This window comes from Lolium perenne, chromosome 4, assembly GCF_019359855.2.
Source record: "Lolium perenne isolate Kyuss_39 chromosome 4, Kyuss_2.0, whole genome shotgun sequence".
NCBI classification, from domain to species: domain Eukaryota; kingdom Viridiplantae; phylum Streptophyta; class Magnoliopsida; order Poales; family Poaceae; genus Lolium; species Lolium perenne.
The window spans coordinates 127,316,746-127,335,119 of record NC_067247.2 but is presented as its reverse complement, the minus strand read 5'-3'; the positions used below and the strand labels follow the sequence as shown (position 1 = coordinate 127,335,119).

At 41.4% G+C, this 18,374-nt stretch overlaps 2 protein-coding genes and 1 long non-coding RNA gene across 3 annotated transcripts; 2 read left to right on the top strand and 1 right to left on the bottom strand.

Moving 5' to 3' along the window:
* Positions 1 to 797: 797 nt before the first annotated feature.
* On the top strand, positions 798 to 3,255 carry LOC127293858 (probable indole-3-pyruvate monooxygenase YUCCA10). The gene has a single exon (XM_071819668.1). The coding sequence runs from the start codon at positions 1,650 to 1,652 to the stop codon at positions 2,334 to 2,336; it is 687 nt and encodes a 228-aa protein (XP_071675769.1). The 5' UTR covers positions 798 to 1,649; the 3' UTR covers positions 2,337 to 3,255.
* Positions 3,256 to 8,361: 5,106 nt separating this feature from the next.
* Positions 8,362 to 13,886, bottom strand: LOC139830525 (uncharacterized). The gene is made up of 2 exons (XR_011742793.1): positions 13,620 to 13,886; positions 8,362 to 9,719 (listed from the first exon to the last, which is right to left on the bottom strand). It is a non-coding gene; the product is annotated as an uncharacterized lncRNA (long non-coding RNA).
* On the top strand, positions 11,668 to 13,113 carry LOC127347172 (probable indole-3-pyruvate monooxygenase YUCCA10). The gene is made up of 4 exons (XM_051373389.1): positions 11,668 to 12,279; positions 12,404 to 12,637; positions 12,715 to 12,837; positions 12,934 to 13,113. The coding sequence occupies exons 1-4, from the start codon at positions 11,668 to 11,670 to the stop codon at positions 13,111 to 13,113; spliced, it is 1,149 nt and encodes a 382-aa protein (XP_051229349.1).
* Positions 13,887 to 18,374: the final 4,488 nt, after the last annotated feature.

The following is an 18,374-nucleotide window of genomic DNA, read 5'->3' as shown; positions in this document are numbered from 1 at the left end:
GTTGGTGTATACAGACTTGAAAAGATCCTTCCTTAATACCCGGTCAAAGAGTCTTTGGTTCTCCATCATTATGTTCCGTATGTCACCCTCAAATAACAACTGATTGTATCATCATCCAATATTAGACCAAAGGTTGTGTGTTTCCGGTTCTCTAGATGCACATAAGTGCTCATTCATGTACTTGCAGGCACAATGCAGTTCATGTATTTCCATGCACATGCAGTTGGTGCAAACAAGAATGTGCATGTTGTATTCGGTGGCGCCACATTACCACTTCTTGTTGCCACATGGATTAAGATCATAAACAAAACAATGTATCTCTCCTAGAGATGCATACATGAACCCATACTAATCATCCTTACTCTGTCTTTGATGTTTTTGATTGCAGGTTTGAAGAACATTAGGAGAAAGAAAAGAGAAGACAACGATAAGTATTAAGGATTTTCTATTTATTTTTTACTTTGTTCACTTGTAATTATGCCATTTGGATTTGATCTTCTGATTCAACTGCATTTAAATTATACATTCCAACCGTGTACATGTTTGAGTTAATACTATTCTGCTTTTTTTCAAATACTGATTTAAAGTTCAGATCTAAAAAATGATCTTAGTTGTGTTTGTGCATGTAAGTCATTTAATTACTTGTTATTTACCATGTGTTCCAAAATAGCAAAATAAGCAAAGGTCATGCACATGCCCGTTTTAATAACTTCTTGCCATCACTTTGATTACTAAAAGAACTTCTATTCCTTGTCCTCGGTGATAAACTACGGCTTCTCATATGGCATCTTTGTTATTCTCATGTTTTACAAAATAAAAAATCCAAGTAGAATACAAGGTTCACTCTTTGTTTTATTTTTCTACTTTACATCACCTATGTAATCTAAAATTTCTATGCACATAAGACATTCACGACTAGCGCGCAACCATCAACTAGAAGCAAAAGAGCGATAATAAGCTTCACCATAGTTCACATATGTAGTGTGCAGATTATACCAAGGTGGAATAGTTCATTCACACCACAAAATGTTGTGGTATGCCTAGTCTAATGCACTGTTGTCAGAAGATGCACTTTGATCTCTTGGGTAATCAAATAATAATGTTTATAAATGCACAGTGAGAAACCCTTCCGTTTTGGACAAAATTTTGAGAGACGTTGACTCATCCTTATCGTATCAACTTTTTGTTTATATTGCCAACAAGTGCAGGAAAGGAAAGAAACATTTGGAATATATATACTCTGAACATATCTTTATCCTGGATGAATTTTTATTCATGATGATAGGAATTAAAAGAAAGAAATACTAATCAACTACACACTATACCCAAATATGGCTGGTAAATTTCCAAAAGAATGCAAGCAATCGGGATTGCATTTCCTGCCTATTCTATAGCAGACATGGTTTCACACCAATAATGGAATCTATAACATTCCAATTTCTAGGTTATACGTGTCAATTGATCTTTATCTCTTTCCGCGTCCCTTAATCTTGGCACCCGACATTTACAAGCATATATATGCCTCATATGTGACTATCTCATCCACAGATTCATTCAGATAGGAAGAAAACCCGTACCTCTTCTTATTCTAAGTCTCCTAGCCTAGCACTTCACCCTTTCCAACAAGTTCGCCAAATCTTGTCTTTGCAATGGAGAAAGTAGTGGTGCTGATTGTTGGTGCTGGGCCAGCAGGCCTCGCAACTGCAGCGTGCCTTACACAATTGTCCATTCCCTATGTCATCATCGAGCGTGAGGACTGCAGTGCGTCACTTTGGCGCAACCGCGCATACGATCGTTTGAAGCTGCATCTTGCGAAGGAGTTTTGTGAGTTACCACACATGTCATATCCAGCAGATGCACCAACATACATACCAAAAGCCCTATTTGTCAAGTACGTGGATGACTACATTGAGTGTTTCAATATTCAACCGAAGTATCTCACTAGCGTGAAGTCATCAACATATGACAGCGAGAAAAAAGTTTGGTCCATCGTGGCTCATGACATAGCAGAGTGCAAAAAAATAAATTTCACAGCGAAGTTTCTTATTGTGGCAACAGGTGAGAATAGTGCAGAGAATATTCCGGTGATCACTGGACTTCAAAATTTTCCGGGTGAGACCATCCACTCATCAAGATACAAGTCAGGCAAGAGCTTCTCCGGTAAGAGTGTGTTGGTCATTGGATCTGGCAACTCTGGGATGGAAATCGCTTATGACCTTGCGACCCATGGTGTCAATACTTCAATTGTTGTAAGAAGCCGGTATGTGCACTATATATATTTATTTGGTAATGGGATACAATTTCTTAGTAGAACTACCACCAGAATGATATTTTAATTTATCGTGGACGCAGATTCATGTAATGACGAAGGAGCTAATCCGGTTGGGGATGACACTAGCCCACCATCTTCCGCTGAATCTAGTGGATAAACTCCTTGTTATGGGGGCAAAATTCATGTTTGGAGACCTATCAAGGCATGGCATCACAATGCCAAACATGGGTCCAATGATGCTCAAGTCAAAAACTGGCCGATCCGCCGTGATTGATGTCGGCACCATTGGTTTAATTAAAAACGGCTTCATCCAAGTAAGTATATCCTCAGACATGGTATAGACCTTTACATATACAATGTGTTGATTTACTATGCCGCTTTATTAATATTTTCTTTACCAATCTGTAGGTTCAAGGAAGCATTAGTAAGATCATGGGCAATATAGTTAAATTTCAAAGCGGAGATGAAATCTCATTTAACGCAATCGTATTTGCAACCGGATACAAGAGCACAACGAATATGTGGCTCAAGGTACTAACATTTTTTTAAAATTTGCCCCAATCTAGTTAGACTCCGCATAACAATTACTAATTTTTTAACCAATTTTATATGTTATTTATGAGCGCAGAATGGTGAGAGCATGTTAAACGACAATGGGCTGCCAACCAAAGATTATCCGAATCATTGGAAAGGTGAAAATGGGCTCTACTGTGCTGGGTTGGCGAGGAGAGGATTGGCCGGTATCGCCGAAGATGCCAAGAATATTGCCAATGACATTAAGTCTATGATAAGCTCTATGTCCTGCTAAATTTGCCTCTATATGTAGTTCAACATGCCAACTGTGTCAGACTATTCATATATTTGGGACATCTTCATGTATAGGCTCACATTTGTTAAAGAATATTCTCTGCTCTTGTATGCTATATCATCAAGGGTCTTTAGGTATACTCTTGTGTAAAAGAGCTTCATTTTTTTTGTTGGACTTACGGTTGTCTACAGTATTCTATTTTCTTCAATTTCTATATGCAGAAGTCGTGGGATCACTAGTGTATTAGAGCAAGTCCAACCCAGTAGCTATCCGGGTTACCAAATCGAAATTAGATGAATTTAGGCATGAAAAAAAAACTCTTGACCAGGCACCAAAGCGCACAAGTCTATAAATAGAGAATCGCCTAATTCCCCATGGCGTGTGCCAAATTTACGAACCTGGGGAGGAATAGAAAAATCGCTGAGCTGGTCGCTTACGCTGCTCGGAAGGCTCAACATTATCCGTGCACACGCAAAATTTTATGGAAAAACACCATTTTCATGACCTATGTAAAATAATAAAGAAAATGTTTTGTGAAGAGTTTTTATAACACCGAATTTTATATTTTTTACACACGATGTAAACTGTATCGATTTTTCGTCAAGCGACTTTGCAAGCACAGAGAAAATCGAGATGTATGTGCCACAATTTTTGTCAAATTTTTGAACATTTTTAAATGCCTATAAAATTCATTTAAAAAAAAAGAAGAGCCATATGCTCCCGATATGTAAAAACACTTGTCCTCGGTTCCAGTATTTTTCTTATATTCTAAAGGTAAAAAATAGAAGTTTTACCGATGATGGATACACGTGATAGCCTGATAGGGTTTTATGTCCCTTCTTTTTCAGAGAATTGTGATACTTAACTGATTAAATAAAATCATTACAAAATAGAGTTTTTAAAACAAACAGAAACAAAGTGCTCCACATAGCGCGCTAAAGTATGTGCCGCAAAATTGGACTCGCGGAAAATATGAGAAAACGATACTGCAGCTAGGAGCTTGACATCCTGCACCATCAAGCCAATTAGACTTCGATCCACTTCTGAAAAGTGAAGCATGTGGATCAAAGATAGGCAACCAGATACCACCATGAGCTTGTCGAAATCTTCATCACCAACAAGGGAGACAACCCGTCGAAGAGCTAGCGCTTCAGCCATTTCCGGCATTGTGACCTTCTTAGGGCTCGTTCGGTTACACCTTAGTTGGCCGGTATTAATGTGGAATGGTAGGGAACGAATGTTAATTCTAGGTGAATTCAAATCATAATGGTGGTTATAAAGTTAAATAAGCTAAACTAAAGAATTTATTGCATTAGTTAGCTTATTCAACATAGCCGGATTAATGTATACCCGAGAGGCTGAATCCCGTCACTTCCATTCGAGTGACACCCCAATATTTGGAAGTTGATGAATGATTATGTTGTAATAGTTTATACTAAATTGTATACTTCTAACAAATGTAATATCGACCTATATATTTTTGCATATTCCTTACTTATCATAGTTAACCACATAGAAAATTGTTAATATATGTGGTATTTCTTATATTGTATTGAATTTAAGATACAATTGAAACCATACTAAGTATATTTACATGAAGTGTTATGTTATTATTATTTTACATTTTGAGACATTGTCCTTTTTATTTTCTACCTAGATTAAGCACCTTAAATGTAAGGAAAACTGGGAGGAGACAGATAACAATACTCTCTGAACTAAATTATGACACTTGCATGATCTGTATATATGCTTGTATATTGTAATATCCAAAAATATACTTTTAGGGTAATCTAAAACATAATATCTCACAAGTATCCTGAAAAAATTGAGTGTGCGCGAGAGAATGTTGTTCGTTTGATTTACATATGATAGCCCAGCTCATTTGTTTTTGAAAACTATCATGACATTTACAACTCCATCCGTTCACTAATGTAACATCTTTCAGTTTTTCTTGTGAATGACTTAGGGGGTGTTTGTTGTGGCTTTTTTTGGCTTTTGGCTTTGGCAAAAGCCACCAAAAGCACCTAAATAGGTGCTTTTTTTGGCTTTTGGATTTTGGAAGCCAAAAACAAAGATCATATTCTTTTGGCTTCCAAAATCCAAAAGCCAAAAAAAGCACCTATTTAGGTGCTTTTGGTGGCTTTTGCCAAAGCCAAAAGCCAAAAAAAGCCACAACAAACACCCCCTTATGCATGTCTGTCGCCAAAGATTTTGGTATATACTACCTCCATTCCATATTACAAGCCATTTATTAAAAAGAAATTAGTTTTCTAAAACAGTTTATAATTTGGAATAAAGTGATATCTAATACATATTAATAAAATATTTAAAAATTATTACATTAGTGAACAAGGGTAATACTACTATGGAAAAAAATAGCGTGCTATGTTGGCGCTAATAGCGCGCTATAACATATCTAGAGAGCACACGCTAATTTAAGCTACTACCTCTGTCCATAAATAGATGCCAAAAGCTTATCTAAATTTAAATGTATCTAGCCACGATTTAGTGTATAGATACATTCGAATTTAGACAAATTTTTAGCATCTATTTATGGACGGAGGGAGTATTTTGTTATAACAGGCTATTTTTTTCCTCTACTAATCGCGCTATGTCCTCGCTGCTGCGGAACAAGTAGCAAAATGAGGTGGCTGCATGCCGATCGCCGCTACACTCTTCTGCTTGCAGCGCCGCCGCCCGCAACCGCCGCCGGCTGAGCCCACCGACGGCTCCCTGTGCCGCGACTCCGCCGCCGCCGCCTGCCGCCAGGTTCACCCAATTCCAACCGCGCACCACAGGCCGGTAAGATCGATGACCATATCGCAGTCGCCTCTGCCTCTGCTTCCTTCCCTTGCGAATTTGCGATGCGTGCGTCCGACTCTCTGTGGTGAGTGGTGACTCGGTAGTGGCTTTGGGGGTTTGCGGTGAATTCCCGCTGTAGAAACTGGGCAGTGGAGGGAGCGCACCGTTACGTACAATCCAGCGTAGGAGATGCGGTAGTGGCTTTGGGGATACCAGGCTATGCCTGGCGGATAATCTGCAGCTCTCGTTTTTTAGGTCTTTTCTTTTTCCTCCTCGTCCCTTGGTGCATTGCAGAGAAAACAAAACATTGTTCCGTTATCTTCTGATAATGGAACCCGGAGCATGTTATGCTTTGTATCGAAAAAAGAAAAGAAATGGAGACAGAGGTGCATTCCCGTTTGATTGATCACTGCAAAATTTCATACCATTAGCTATGTTAAATAAATTCTGGCTATGTTAAATAAATTCTGGGATCGGTCTAAACAGTTTAATTGCTTATTCTTTTGACAAGGTTCTCTTAAACCTAACCTTTTGACAAGGAAACATAAGCTATGTCTTCACAGAAATAGGGAGGTTTAAACAAAACATTTTGGCAAGGAAACATAAGCTATGTCCTCACAGTGGGGTTGCCGATTATTAACACTCGATCCAAATGATACTTTTAATTGATGATTTATAGTATGTCATTTTACATTTTGTAAAGACCTACCCAAGAATTTGTTTCTGCTGACATGGTGAGTTTGTTTGGTCAACATTTCAAGGAAACAAACCATGTCACTCTCATGCTTAATCCAATACTGTTCATTTGTTTCAGTGTTAAATTACTGATAGCAAATGCCTTTGGGTCTTAAAAGAAGACGGTGCCTTACATTATATTTATGGAAAGACAAAATTATCTGGTCTGTAACAAGAGCCAAAATGTAGTGTGCATTTAGTTTGGTTACAGATTTGGCCTTTTTGGAGGTGATGTGAGTGTTCCCAGCTTTGAACCTGTGTGAGACGTGAGTTGATACCGCCTCCTCCCGACCCCTCCCCAACCCCTCCTCCTCCCGACCCCTCCCCAACCCTAACCGCCGCCGCCGCCGGTAGCGCCGCCGGGGCAAAGACCCTCGGGGCGTGGCGGCGGCGGGGGCCTTTCCTCGCCGTCGTGGGGGACGGCGGACGGGCTCTCCCCTCCTCGACGCATACGGCGGCGGCCGGCGTGGATGGTGATGGGCGGCGGCGGCTCTTGCGCTGCGGTCCCCCCTCCCCTCCCGAAGGCTTCCACCCGCAGCACACCGGTAGGGGCTGGTGGTGGGCGGCGGCCAGGCCCTCGGTCTACGCCATGCCCTCCCCCCCGCCTCTCATTGGTGCGAGGAGGCGATCTCGGGCTTCTTCCGCGACACGAGGGCGCCCGGGGCAGCAGCCTTGGGTTCGACGGAGGAGGTGGCCCTCTTCTTCGCCGGAGAGGGTCGGCTTGCGGTTGGTGGTGGTGGATCTTTTGATCTATCACCGCGATCCGGCGGCGAGATGGAGGTGCATGGAAGCCGGCGATGGTGTCGCCGGTGGAGGGTTGGTTTCGCTAGCCCGGGATGGTCGCCGACGTGGGGGTCCGACCTGAATAACGGCGGCAGTCCTAGGGCCTCTCTTGCGTGAAGAGGAGGACCTACCGGAGGCCTGGACTCGTGATCTGGCCGGGGGTTGAGTTCCGGAAGGCTCCGCCAGCGAATGTAACAGTGCTTTGCCTGGAGTTTGCTGGATCGGAGGTATTCGGTCGTGCGCACCCATGCTTTTATTCCGACCGATTGGTTCTGGAGGGAGCGGCGCGAAGCTTTTTTTCTGTGTTGACATCAAGTGACTATGGATCCATTATGAAAGTCGGAAGAAGAGAATTTCATGAAGGCCGGAGGGGAGGACTAGCTAAGGGAGGTTCAAGTCTCCGCGCTGTTGAGGGACTTGCTTGGTGTTCCGGGCTTCACAGCAGCGGTATGAAAGTGGGGGCGACAACACAGGTGAAGTGCAGAGTCCTACCTTTTAGGGTGAAAACCCAAGGTCTGGCCTTAATTGGTTGTGCCTGGCAATGACCTTGGTGGAGGCATTGTTTTGAGAGCGGGGACTATCTTCATGGTGAAAACCTAAGATCTTTGATCGGGCGACGATGGTGTTTGAGCACTGTTCCTTTCTTGGAGGCGTCGTTTTTGGAGAGTCTGTAATTCAGGTGTTGTCTTGGCGGTGGATGTATTGCTGTTGTTAGGCCCAAGATACTGTAGCGGGACTTTTGTTTCTTAGTTTTCTTTTCTTGTTTTTGGCTGTGTGCATCCGTAGTGCCATTAGGGCGGTGCGTTGTTGCAGAGGCTGGGTGTAATTGGTATCTTCTTGATATTAATATATTCCCTTTATCGAAAAAAAACTGCAAATGTGCCGTGTGTGCAGCCTGTTTGTTCACTTATTGTTCTACAGAACAGTTTAACTTAGACCAAGAAATCCACAGAGTTCCAAGGATTGCAAATGACATTCTTAGTCATTTTATTATTCTGAAATTGCTTACATAGGTTCGCTTGCTTTTTTACACAAATTTGGTAAAAAACAAAGGAATTGCATGATTACATGAGCATCTGCTATACGAGATGCAATACAAAAGTCTGAACGTTTTCCAAATTCAGCTTGCCTTACAATACCAACTTTTTGAAGCATTGATAATTACAGTATAAACTGGCTGTTGATTTCTCATCAGTCGATCTACAAAACGCAGGCTATGAAGTTACTCGGAGTAGCCACAAAGATTGTGGGGCTTCAAGCAAAAGCATAATTGAACCCACAAGGAACATTATTTTCAGCTCAGGATTGAGCACCAACACATCAAATGACCAACTTCCTGATGCAGTTCATCAAGCAAAGGAGAGGCTTTATCGGAGACTCCAAAGTGCAGACTTATTTCCCGGTAGGTCAGTGTCAACAATTTAGCTCACACTGTTGGTTTATTTTAAGCACCAAATCTATGTACTAAAATATTCGGGGTTCTGCATTGATCTGATCCACGTTTTTCAGTTGTTGCAGGCAGATAGCACCAGCTGTAGGAACCATTCGGGCTGGGCCTCATCTCTCTTCTGAAACTAATATCTGCGCGTCAAAGGATGGCAGCCCGGAAAGCCAAACTATTCGCTTCAACTCAGGCACCTCCCTTTCAACCCACGAAGTTAAAGAAACCACAGCAGAGCCTTGCAACGGCACGGCAGCGGTAGTGGCGCATCCAAGACCTCTCTCCAAACTAGGACAGGAAACTTTCCAAGGAACAATCGAAGACGGCGATGTCGACTCCTCCGTGGACTGCTCGATATGCCTGGAAGGATGCCATGGTGCCGCAGAAGGGCTGGTACAGCTGCAATGCAGACACATCTTCCATTCAGCCTGCCTGGAGCAATGGCTCCAGTCCCGCGCTGATTGTCCGTACTGCAGGGCCAGCGTTAGCCTACACGGAAAGAGTGACCTGGAGTGTTAACAAAGGTTGCACCGCTGCAGTGAAAGAACACTTGGAGTTGCTGTGTTTTTTGATGTATATATCAGTAATGTGTCCCTGCGTCGCAAGAACAATGAATAATATCTGTAGATGAATTGGTCATATGTGTGCCGTGACACACCGATGTCTTCTGCAAGGACCCGTTGGTCTCTCTCCCTTGCCACCATTTGGCTCCTCCTCTTCACATACATATTGTTTGCCCTTCGGATCCGGTGTCACATTAAGCAACGATGGCACAGATGGGGCAACTGGCTTCGGCTCTGCTTAGTGAAGGGTCGGCTCTGCTTGGTGAATGGCGACGGACTGACAGTGTCTTGGCAAGCCTGCATTCCACCTCTCTCCTGCACACACAAAGCCACTTCCCACAAATCAAAGACACGCAATTAGCTGCTCAAACAGACCACTTTATGTAAACAAGGAACAATTGTTACTTCATATATAAATGATTAATAGTGTCATCATCAGCACCTAATGAACAATTAGGAACCAGAGGAAATATCTTACGCCGGAAAATAATTTTGGCTAATTATAAACACCTAGCTTCTGTGCTCATCCAGAAATACCCTGCCATATATTTTGCACGGGGATTTGAAATCGAAAAAATAGTAAGAGAACAAAAAAATTGAGTTGGTGTATATAAACCTGAAAACATCCTTCCTTAATACCTGGTCAAAGAGTCCTTGGTTCTCCATCATTATGTTCTGTAGTCACCCTCAAATAAGAACTGATTGTAGTCATCCAATATTAGACCATATGTTGTGTGTTTCCGGTTCTCTAGATGCACATAAGTGCTCATTCATGTACTTGCAGACACAATGCACCAGTTCATGTATTTCTATGCACAGGGAGTTGGTGCAAACAGGAATGTGCATGTTGTATTCGGTAGCGCCACATTACCACTTCTTGTTGCCAGATGGATTAAGATCATAAACAAAACAATGTATCTCTCCTAGAGATGCATACATGAAACCATACTAATCATCCCTACTTTGTCTTTGATGTTTTTGATTGCAGGTTTGAAGAAGATTAGGAGAAAAAAAAAGGAGAAGACAACGATAAGAATTAAGGATTTTCTATTTCATTTTTACTTTGTTTACTTGTAATTATGCCATCTGGATTTAATCTTCTGATTCAAACTGCATTTAAATTATACATTCCAACCGTGTACATGTATTCTGTTTGAGTTAATAACATTCTGCTTTTTTCAAATACTGAGTTAAAGTTCATATCTAAAATTTGATCTTAGTTGTGTTTGTGCATGTAAGTCATTTAATTACTTGTTATTTACCATGTGTTCCAAAATAGCAAAATAAGCAAAGGTCATGCTCATGCCCGATTTAATAGCTTCTTGCCAATCACTTTGATTACTAAAAGAACTTCTATTCCTTGTCCTCGTTGATAAACTACGGCTTCTCATATGGCATCTTTGTTATTCTCATGTTTTACAAAATAAAAATCCAAGTAGAATACAAGGTTTAGTCTTTGTTCTATTTTGCTACTTTACATCACTCATGTAATCTAAAATTTCCATGCACATAAGACATTCACGACTAGCGCATAACCATCAACTAGAAGCAAAAAAGCGAGAATAAGCTGCACAAGAGTTCACATATGTAGTGTGCAGATTATACCATGGTGGAATAGTTCATTGACACGAGAAAATGTTGTGGTTTACCTAGTCTAATGCAGAATGTTGTCAATCGAAGATGCACTTTGATCTCTTGGGTAATCAAATAATAATGTTTATAAATGCACAGTGAGAAATCCTTCAGTTTTGGTCAAAATGTTGAGAGACGTTGACTCATACTTATTGTATCAAATTTCAGTTTATATTGTCAACAAGTGCAGGAAAGGAAAGAAACACTTGGAATATATATACTCTGAACATATATTTATCCTGGATGAATTTTTATTGATGATGATAGGAATTAAAAGAAAGAAACACTATTCAACTATACACTATACCCAAATATGGCTGGTAAGTTTCCAAAAGAATGCAAGCAATCGGGATGGCATTTCTTGCCTATTCTGTAGCAGACATGGTTTCACACCAACAATGGCATCTATAACATTCCAATTTTCAGGTTATATGTGTCAACTGATCTTTATCTCTTTTCGCGTCCCTTAATCTTGGTACGCGACATTTACAAGCATATATATGCCTCATATGTGACTATCTAATCCACAGATTCATTCAGCTAGCAAGCAAACACATACCTCTTCTTATTCTAAGTCTCCTAGCCTAGCACTGCACCCCTTCCCACAACTTCGCCAAATCTTGTCTTTGCAATGGAGAATGTAGTGGTGCTGATTGTTGGTGCTGGGCCAGCAGGCCTCGCAACAGCAGCGTGCCTTACCCAATTGTCCATTCCCTATGTCATCGTCGAGCGTGAGGACTGCAGTGCGTCACTTTGGCGCAACCGCGCATACGATCGTTTGAAGCTGCATCTTGCGAAGGAGTTTTGTGAGTTACCACACATGTCATATCCAGCAGATGCACCAACATACATACCAAAAGCCCTATTTGTCAAGTACATAGATGACTATATTGAGTGTTTCAATATTCAGCCGAAGTATCTCACTAGTGTGGAGTCATCAACATACGACAGTGAGAAAAAAGTTTGGTCCATCGTGGCTCACGACATGGCAGAGTGCAAAAGAATAAATTTCACAGCAAAGTTTCTTGTTGTAGCAAGTGGTGAAAATAGTGCAGAGAATATTCCGGTGATCCCTGGACTTCAAAATTTTCCGGGTGAGACCATCCACTCATCAAGATACAAGGCAGGCAAGAGCTTCTCCGGTAAGAGTGTGCTGGTCATTGGATCTGGCAACTCCGGGATGGAAATCGCTTACGACCTTGCGACCCATGGTGTCAATACTTCAATTGTTGTAAGAAGCCCGGTATGTGCACTATATATTTTTATTTGGTAATGGGATACAATTTCTTAGTATAACTACCAGTAGAATGATATTTTAATTTATCTTGTATGCTGCTAAAGATGTGTCACAAATTTTGTGGATGCAGATTCATGTAATGACAAAGGAGCTAATCCGGTTGGGGATGACACTAGCCCACCATCTTCCGCTGAATCTAGTGGATAAACTCCTTGTTATGGGGGCAAAATTCATGTTTGGAGACTTATCAAGGCATGGCATCACAATGCCAAACATGGGTCCAATGATGCTCAAGTCAAAAACCGGCCGATCCGCTGTGATTGATGTCGGCACCGTTGGTTTGATAAAAAAGGGCATCATCCAAGTAAGTATAAACCTTTACATATACCATATGTAGATTTACTATGCCATTGTATTAATATTTTCTTTACCAATGTGTAGGTTCAAGGAAGCATTAGTGAGATCATGGGAAATATAGTTAAATTTCAAAGAGGAGATGAAATATCATTTGATGCAATTGTGTTTGCAACTGGATACAAGAGCACAGCAAATATGTGGCTTAAGGTACTCACATAGTTTTTGAATATGCCTAAGTTATATTCTTTCTGCTGCAACAATTGTTAAACTCCTAACCAAATTACATCTTATTTATGAGTGCAGAATGGTGAGGGGATGTTAAATGACAATGGGCTGCCAACCAAAGAATATCCGAATCATTGGAAAGGTGAAAATAGGCTCTACTGTGCTGGGTTGGCGAGGAGAGGGTTGGCTGGTATTGCCGCGGACGCCAAGAATATTGCCAATGACATCAAATCTGTGATAAGCTCTATGTCCAGCTAAAGTAGATGATATATGTAGTTTAACATGCCAGGCGTGTTAGACTTTTTTTTTTGCGAATAAGGTGTGTTAGACTATTGATAGTATCTTTTGGGCAACTTCATGTCATGTCATATCGAGGGAGTAAGCTCTGCTCTTGTATGCTATCATCAAGGGTCTCCAGTTCTTCTACTTTCGTTGTGTAAAAGAGCTTCATTGTCTGCCGTGTTCTATTTAATTCAATTCATATACGCAAATGTCTTGGGATCACTATCAGTCTGTTCCTAAATATAAACCGATGGATTAGTGTATTAGAGCAAGTCCCATCCGGTAGCTATCTGGGACACCAAATCGAAACTGCGTGCATGACTTTGGGCAAAAAAGGCACTCCAACCCAAACCAGGCGCCAAAGGTCCAAAGCACAAGTTAAAAACGGAGTATCACCATCTCAAAAAAAAAAAAAACGGAGAATCACCAAATTCCTCCGCGTAGGAACCTGGGGAGTGGGGAGGAGTAGGCAAGTCACGAACCTGGGCTAGGGTTGTGCTCTTCTTCCTTTACTGCGTCGCCGCAACCTTGTTCTGCCACCCCGTGACGCTTGTGATTTTGGGGGGAAAAAGGAGCACGGGAGTGCGGAGGTTGCCTATAGCAGCTCGATTTGATTTGATTTGCTCGAGCAAGGGAGACGAGACGAGGGGAGGTGGCCTGCTCGATCGTGGGGGATTCCTATTCTCCACTCACAGCGGGAGCTATCCGGCGCTCCGCACAGGGCGGACTAATTCTAGGCAGTGTCTGGTTTTTCCAGTTTTCTTCAGATTCTTCTTCGATTTTCCTGGTTTTTTGGCGGTTATTTCGATTTTGCCAGTCAGTTTTTTTTGAATTTCTATCATACATGAAATTCTCAAGTTTCTCTAAAAAAATTAAATCAGAACTTCTTTCGAACTTTGAATGTTTTTGAAATTCGAACATTTTTCAGATCCAACTAATTTTAGATTTGATTTTAAAGAAAAAAATCAGATTGGTACATTTTTTAAATCCGAAAATTTTCAGATTTGAACATTTTTAGATTTAAATATTTTTTAAATTTAAACGTTTTCAGATTCGGAAATTTTTTAAATTCAAACATTTTTCAGGTTCGAACAATTTTTAGATCTAAACATCTTCTGGATTCAAATTGGGAAGTTCAAACATTTTTCAGATTCTAACAATTTTTAAATTTGAATATTTTTAAAATCTATTTTTTTTATGAACATAAGTTCTGGGGCCTTATTCTAGTGTGCACACGAGGAAACACCGAAACAAAAATGGGCCAGCAAAAATTGGAACATATACGCGCGCCACTATTCTCTACTGCGAGAGGGAAATTACAACAAATTGAGTACACGTGCGAATGAAGAAATTGGAAAACATCTGCCCAGCTGATGTGGGACAGCCCATCGTAGCCAGGGTTGTGCAGAGCCAATTGTTTGGTCCGCTTAAAGCGCACAATAGGCACTCCCCCTCGATCGAACTAGTTGCTTGGTGCAGCTACTCAATCATAAGGATAGCTCGGTATGCGCAGCCCGGCCCGGCCTAAAGGTTCTGGGCGGGGCCAGGCATCAGGGCATGTATGTTAGGCGGGGCTCGGGCCTGAATCTTGAGCCAAACGTTGGGTCAGTTTAGGTTTGGGCCTACAAAATATGTGATTTAGACAAGAGCCAGGCTGGACCGGGCTTTTCCATGCTTTGGAATGGGTCGGGCTTGATTTCTAGTCCTTATGGTCTGGCCAGGCCAAACTGGCCTATATTTAAGCTTCGGGAATTTTTAGACCGGTCCGAAGCTCGACCCGGTCCGGGTTTTGACTAAATCTTGAGGGATAGAAAGAACGAGAGTAAAAAATAGTCGAACTCTACGCATTGGAGATTTTTGGCTCGAGCTCCACTGATCTTGTTATTTTAATTAAAATTAGAAATCATATTTCTGAATTTTAAAACAAAATATGAAATAAATAATTGTTGATGTATCCATAAACATGCAAAATATTACACAAACAACAACATCATCAAAAGAATTCCTAAGTTAGGACAAGCTAGATATGAAACCCAAAAGAAACAAAGGGAGAGCGTTCAAAATGGGAACCCGAAAACGTTTAGCTCGCCCCTGCGTCTCTCCGCTCTGGGGCGACACACCCTAGCGCCTCCCCTTCCTTTCCTTCTCCCTCGGCACTTCCGGAGGTGACTGTCGGGAAGCCCGCGCATGGCCACTGAGGAAGGTAGCTGTGAGGTTCTCGTTGCTTCGCAGCCCACGCGGAGAGCTCATGCATCTAGGGGGCGGCCTCGTCAAGCGGTGACATTCTCGCTACTTCGTAGGTCACCCGGAGAGCTCAAGCATCTAGGGAGGCTGCCTCACAAGGTGAAGGCGGAGTCAATCTGGTGGTAGGAGGCGCTTGCCGGTGTTGGTGGCTTTCCTTGTCGGCCGCGAGGAGGCGGTGGTTTGGGGAAGCACTTCATGTGAAGTGTACATTGACATTTGCTCGAGACAAAAGACTGAACAACATCATATTGGTTTATAGAGGATATCAAAGCCCTGGCTTGTTCTTTATGATATGTGACTTGTTGTCCCATTCGTCTTTTGCTAAATAATTTAGCACATATCGTTCGTCGAGTTGAACATTTGGTTGTTCCCTCTTTCCCTTAATGATGTCCTGAAATGTATCTGTGGCACCCTTTGTAATGATTTGTTTAAGTGAACAAAGAAGTCCTGAACTTTCTAAGTAAAAAAAAAAAAGAGAGGCTTTGGACCAGTTTTTGAAACATAGGGAAAAACAAATGAGTATTGTATGGGGGCTCCCTTGGATATGCGCTCTGCATCCGAATCCTACCACGGACAAGCGCAAACTGAGCTATAGACGACGCGGAAGGAGCGGAGGCGACGATGGCCAGACACAGCACACACACGCCGGCCGGCGGGTGCTGCTGAACAGAAACAATACAATACATAGTCTGCAGAAGGATAGGGGATGGTCGTTGCTCTTCTTTCTCTCCGAGGCTGAATGCCGATCACCGCCAAGCTCTTCTACTTCCAGCGCCGCCGCCGCTGCCGGTGGAGCCCACTGACGACTCCCTGAGCCGCGAATTCCCCGCCCCTGAGCTCTTGTAGAAGGTAATTACCTGTGTCACTTCTACTGCAACAGTGTGCTGAAAACTGAATATTGTCGGATGAGATGTTTGTGGACTTTCTCAATCAGACTAGCAACAAAATTACTATGGGATCCTGGAGCTCCTGAAAATCTGCACTCATATACTGCTATTGAAATAACTGCAATAGTTGTACTTGTCCTAGCTCATCCATGTTCTACATGCGCATTTGTAGTGGTTAAGATGCACAAGAATGTGAGTGAGTTCAGAGATAGACAACTCGCATACATGCCTCAGACTACAAGCATTAATGCTTCTAAATGGGTAAGACATATGGTCACTGTTTTGCGTTGCTGGTCACCTTCATTTGAAACGGCCAAACTACAGTGGGACCCTGGAATTGCAATTTCCTATTACGTGTATGGATTCCTGGAAATCACAGCCGTTTGGACACAGGCCACTACTCAATGATTTAAAATGTCAATTACCAATGAGCAACACTTCTTGCAGTGAAGACAAGTTCATCAACTAGAAAGGTGTCCATGAGAATTACAATGCCAAGAAGTTTCTGCTACTTTCACTAAAATATATTCAGATCTGGAAAATGGATATCATCTCCATTACATTCCTGCCTCCCTGGTGTGATGAACAAATTCTGATGGATGAATTGACAATGAAACTTGTCCATTGATGAGCAATGGTCTAGGGGGGGGGGATAGTATGTGTATGAGTACTAGTGGGCTAATAACTGTAAGGGCAGTATCGGAATTCCACCTATGTTGTCATGTTTTAGTTGGTTAGGTCTATATAAGCCTACCCTTGTATCATGTTGCAATCAACCAAGAAATATGAACCCTAATTTTATCTTATTCTGTAATTTACCTTTCATTTAGTTCTAGCAATTTATCTCGAATTCTCCTCAAATTCCTATGCTTGATGATCCTCTTCCGGTCAGATCCATCGGATCCTGACAGCCAGCCGGGTTCACCCCCTTCGCTCGGCGCACCACAAGCCGGTGAGATGACCATATACAGTCGCCTCTACCTCTGTCATTTTACATTTTGGTAAAGAGCTACCCAAGAATTTGTTTTTGCTGACATCGAGTTGATTAGTTCAATCATAATTTTCAAGGAAAGAAACAGTGTCAAATCGATGTTTCATTCAAACTGATAGCAAATGCCTTGTGAGGGTGTCTTACGTTACATTTATGTAAAATAATTTTGCATTTAGTTTGGCTACACATTTTGACTATTTCAGAGTTCATGAGTGTGTGCGAAGCTTTGAGCATTTGACAACTAGAATGCAAGTAGCTGCAAAATATGTACAACCTGCTTCCATGAGATTTTTTTTTACTTATATATTCTCCGTAAATGCTTTTTATGTTAGTCATGAAAACCCACAGGGTTCGACAGATTTTGAACAGCACTCTTAGTCATTTATCACTCTGAAATTGCTAAATAGTTTCTCGCTTTTGCATCTAAATTTTGGGGAAAAAATTTGTTTAAACGAACGTCTTCCATACAAGATGCAGCACAAAAATGTAAATGTCTTCCAGATTCAGTTTGCCTAGCGTACCAACTTTTGTGAAGTATCTATTATATACTAAAAGTAAAATAAGAAGTTTTAACGGAGACACCAGGTTAATCCACATCATCTTAATTAATTTTGATAGTTAGATCTAAAATATATGGCTCAGATTTTATGAAGAAATAGTAGTTACGTAACATGTTTGACACATATTTGACACGAAAGAAAATCAGATCTCACAAACGTACGTGACATGGACTGCTTTAATAAAGCAATATGAGTTATGGAAAATTGTAAATGCTGGCGTCATTAAAAAACATATCTATCTAGAAAACTAGCAATATTGTGCGGAACGTCATTGCTGCTTGCAAAAAAAAAAACCCCTACTTAGCTACGTCAGTTTACAAAATCAGCCTAAGACTACTTTTTATTTTATTTTTGGACCTGCAAACCAAGCCGATAGCTACTTGTGTTGGAACGTCATAGCTGGAAAGAAAACCTACGTGAAAAGGAGGTGGCAAAGGATATGGGTAGTTTAGAAAAAGTTTCAACATATAGACTGTGACAATACGTAATTGCTCTGTTTTATATACTAAAAGAAATATACAGATGTCACGGTAAGCCACATCAATTAAATTATTT